This window comes from Penicillium alfredii, assembly GCF_028826965.1.
Source record: "Penicillium alfredii strain IBT 34128 chromosome Unknown utg000004l_segment0_segment0, whole genome shotgun sequence".
NCBI classification, from domain to species: domain Eukaryota; kingdom Fungi; phylum Ascomycota; class Eurotiomycetes; order Eurotiales; family Aspergillaceae; genus Penicillium; species Penicillium alfredii.
Window position 1 is genome coordinate 1,528,993 of NW_026622701.1, and position 2,243 is coordinate 1,531,235.

General features: G+C 46.9%; 1 protein-coding gene across 1 annotated transcript; it reads right to left on the reverse strand.

The window, feature by feature from the left end:
- Positions 1-1,045: 1,045 nt before the first annotated feature.
- NUU61_002233 (uncharacterized protein) lies at positions 1,046-1,935 on the reverse strand (the record flags this gene model as incomplete). The annotated part of the gene is made up of 2 exons (XM_056652815.1): positions 1,046-1,569; positions 1,671-1,935. The coding sequence occupies 2 exons, from the start codon at positions 1,933-1,935 to the stop codon at positions 1,046-1,048; spliced, it is 789 nt and encodes a 262-aa protein (XP_056513882.1).
- Between the last annotated feature and the right edge of the window lie 308 nt (positions 1,936-2,243).

Consider the following 2,243-nt stretch of genomic DNA (forward strand, 5'->3'; position numbering starts at 1 on the left):
TTTTTTTTTTTTTTTTTTTCCTCTATAACTCACATCAAGTCATATAGACATTATATATACATATATGGGTATCCCCAGAAACCCTATCATTGCTCAGCACCCAGCCCAGCGAATGAGCAATAACACACGTCTCCCCCCAGATTAGATGTTTCAAATTCCAAACAAATTAATTCTTTGCTCGTCAGATTTAGGACTTCAGCCCTAGCCGTACCCCCCACCGGTGTTATTACATACTATTTTAGTATGTGTTACATGCGGCCCCAACTGTGGGGATAATCCTTGCTGCTCCTTCACTTATTATCCTAAACCGGAATGAAAAATGACGCTACAAGCCCTGCGCTTTCTCCACATGAAATCTTCCGGCTTTCCGGCTGAGTTGCCTTCTGTATGTAGGGGCCAAGTCCAACCAAATCTGGGGGGCCGCTCGGCATCGCCCCAATGCCTCCGCATGATCGCCTTTGTTTTCTCTATGTTGATGTTGATGTTGCGTTCGCTAGTCAGGAAGGTTTCTATGTTCACGGACATCAGCTTTTGTTTTAGCGAGATCCTATATATGTTGGACCGATCAACTCAGTGTTGCCGCCTGGTGTTGGTACGCTTTCTGTTTTTGATTTTACGTTCTGGTTTGTTATTAACGTACATTCTGGGTTACTGAGAAATCGATGTAGAGGATCATTAGTCCTGTCTATTTTTTACATGTCAGGACCCCGATGCCTGCCACCGCAGGATCACGATGCTTGCCCGAACTAGATTGCTAGCATAAAATCTGGATTCCTTCCGCTTGAGTCTTAGTTTATTCTATCCACATAGGTATTGTACACAGATTTTTTGGAACCATCCGTGTACCTATGAAATATCCTGTATTAATTGTAAATCGTGCTCTAGGTCATTGTATGACCAGAACATCCGTGTTAAAAGATACTTCAAAATATAGTAATGCTAGAACTTCACTCAACGCCTGCGCCTGATGCATAATTTAGATAGCTTCTTAATAGCTTCTCATCTTGATCGCGGTCCAGTGCCCCGACTCGTCTCCTCCTTCCCCTTATGCGTAAGGCAACTCGCACTTCCAAGTCCAGAAAAGCTGGTTTGCGCACCATTCATAGCTCTGGGCATTCTTATACGCATTCTCCTTCGAAGTGCCCAAAGCAGTATTTCCAAAGCGAGCGTCTTGCATAGACTTGGTGAGGTCCTCTGTCGCCACATCATACATGATATTGGCCCAGTGCGTCAATTCATGGAGAATGGTGGACCCGAGCGTAAGCATGCTCAGGGACACTTCGCGGCCGATAGATGCACACGTCACCGCCTCAATACAGTCGTAACTCTTATCAATGCCCCCCGTGTAGAATGCGGCATCGCAAATCACCATCGTCGGCGTCGAGGTGTGGCCGTCTTTTAGAAAGGCGCCAAGTTGAGAGCCCGGCTTGCTGGCTTGTCTCTGACACTCCGCCTTGTATTGTGGATGGCGGTCACTGAGCACATGGATCTGGGCCAGCATTGGATTTCCCTCCTGAAGATCTCGGCCGGACGTTCCCTTTGCACCACCGAGGATCTTGTCGTATGATCCTATAAGCCACAAATCAGTTAAAACCGGCCTTGTTTAAATGGGACTGAAGCAAAAAGGGAAAGGGAGCTGGGGTTGGTTCCGTAGAACTCTTCCAACATACTCTTGACTTTGTCGTAATCAATCTCGTTGAACCAGTTTTTAACGATAGTCTTAGATACCGACTCGGGCATATCACTGATCGCATCGGCCAATTTGAATGCATCGCGGAACCCATCTATCACCTGCTGTCTCCGGGTCCCAGGGAATTCGGTTGCACTGATATTGGGTATCTTTCTTTTCACGAGACCTTTCTTGAACTTGGGGCGCGCAGGACTGGCAAAGGTCGTTATTACTAATAGAAACAAGATGAGAAACCTGGCCAACATGGTGGATGAGGCCAGAGGTGAAGCGTATGGTATGCCGTGAGGTGAACCGGGCTGGGGAAACTCTTAAGGTTTATATTTATATTCCGTAATATCAAAGGTCCACTATGCCCACTAAATATGTACACACTAATTAATTAATGTACAGTAATCCATTTAATTCTGGCTTACAGTACATCCTGCTGTACAGCTCCTGCCCCCCCCCACTGATGGCCCCCTGGGGCTACGGCTTCTAACGTAGGGGCCGTCTCAGGGATGGATGGGCCAGTGCATTCCGCTACGTAAAGGGTTAAAAGAGGGACCAATTGACC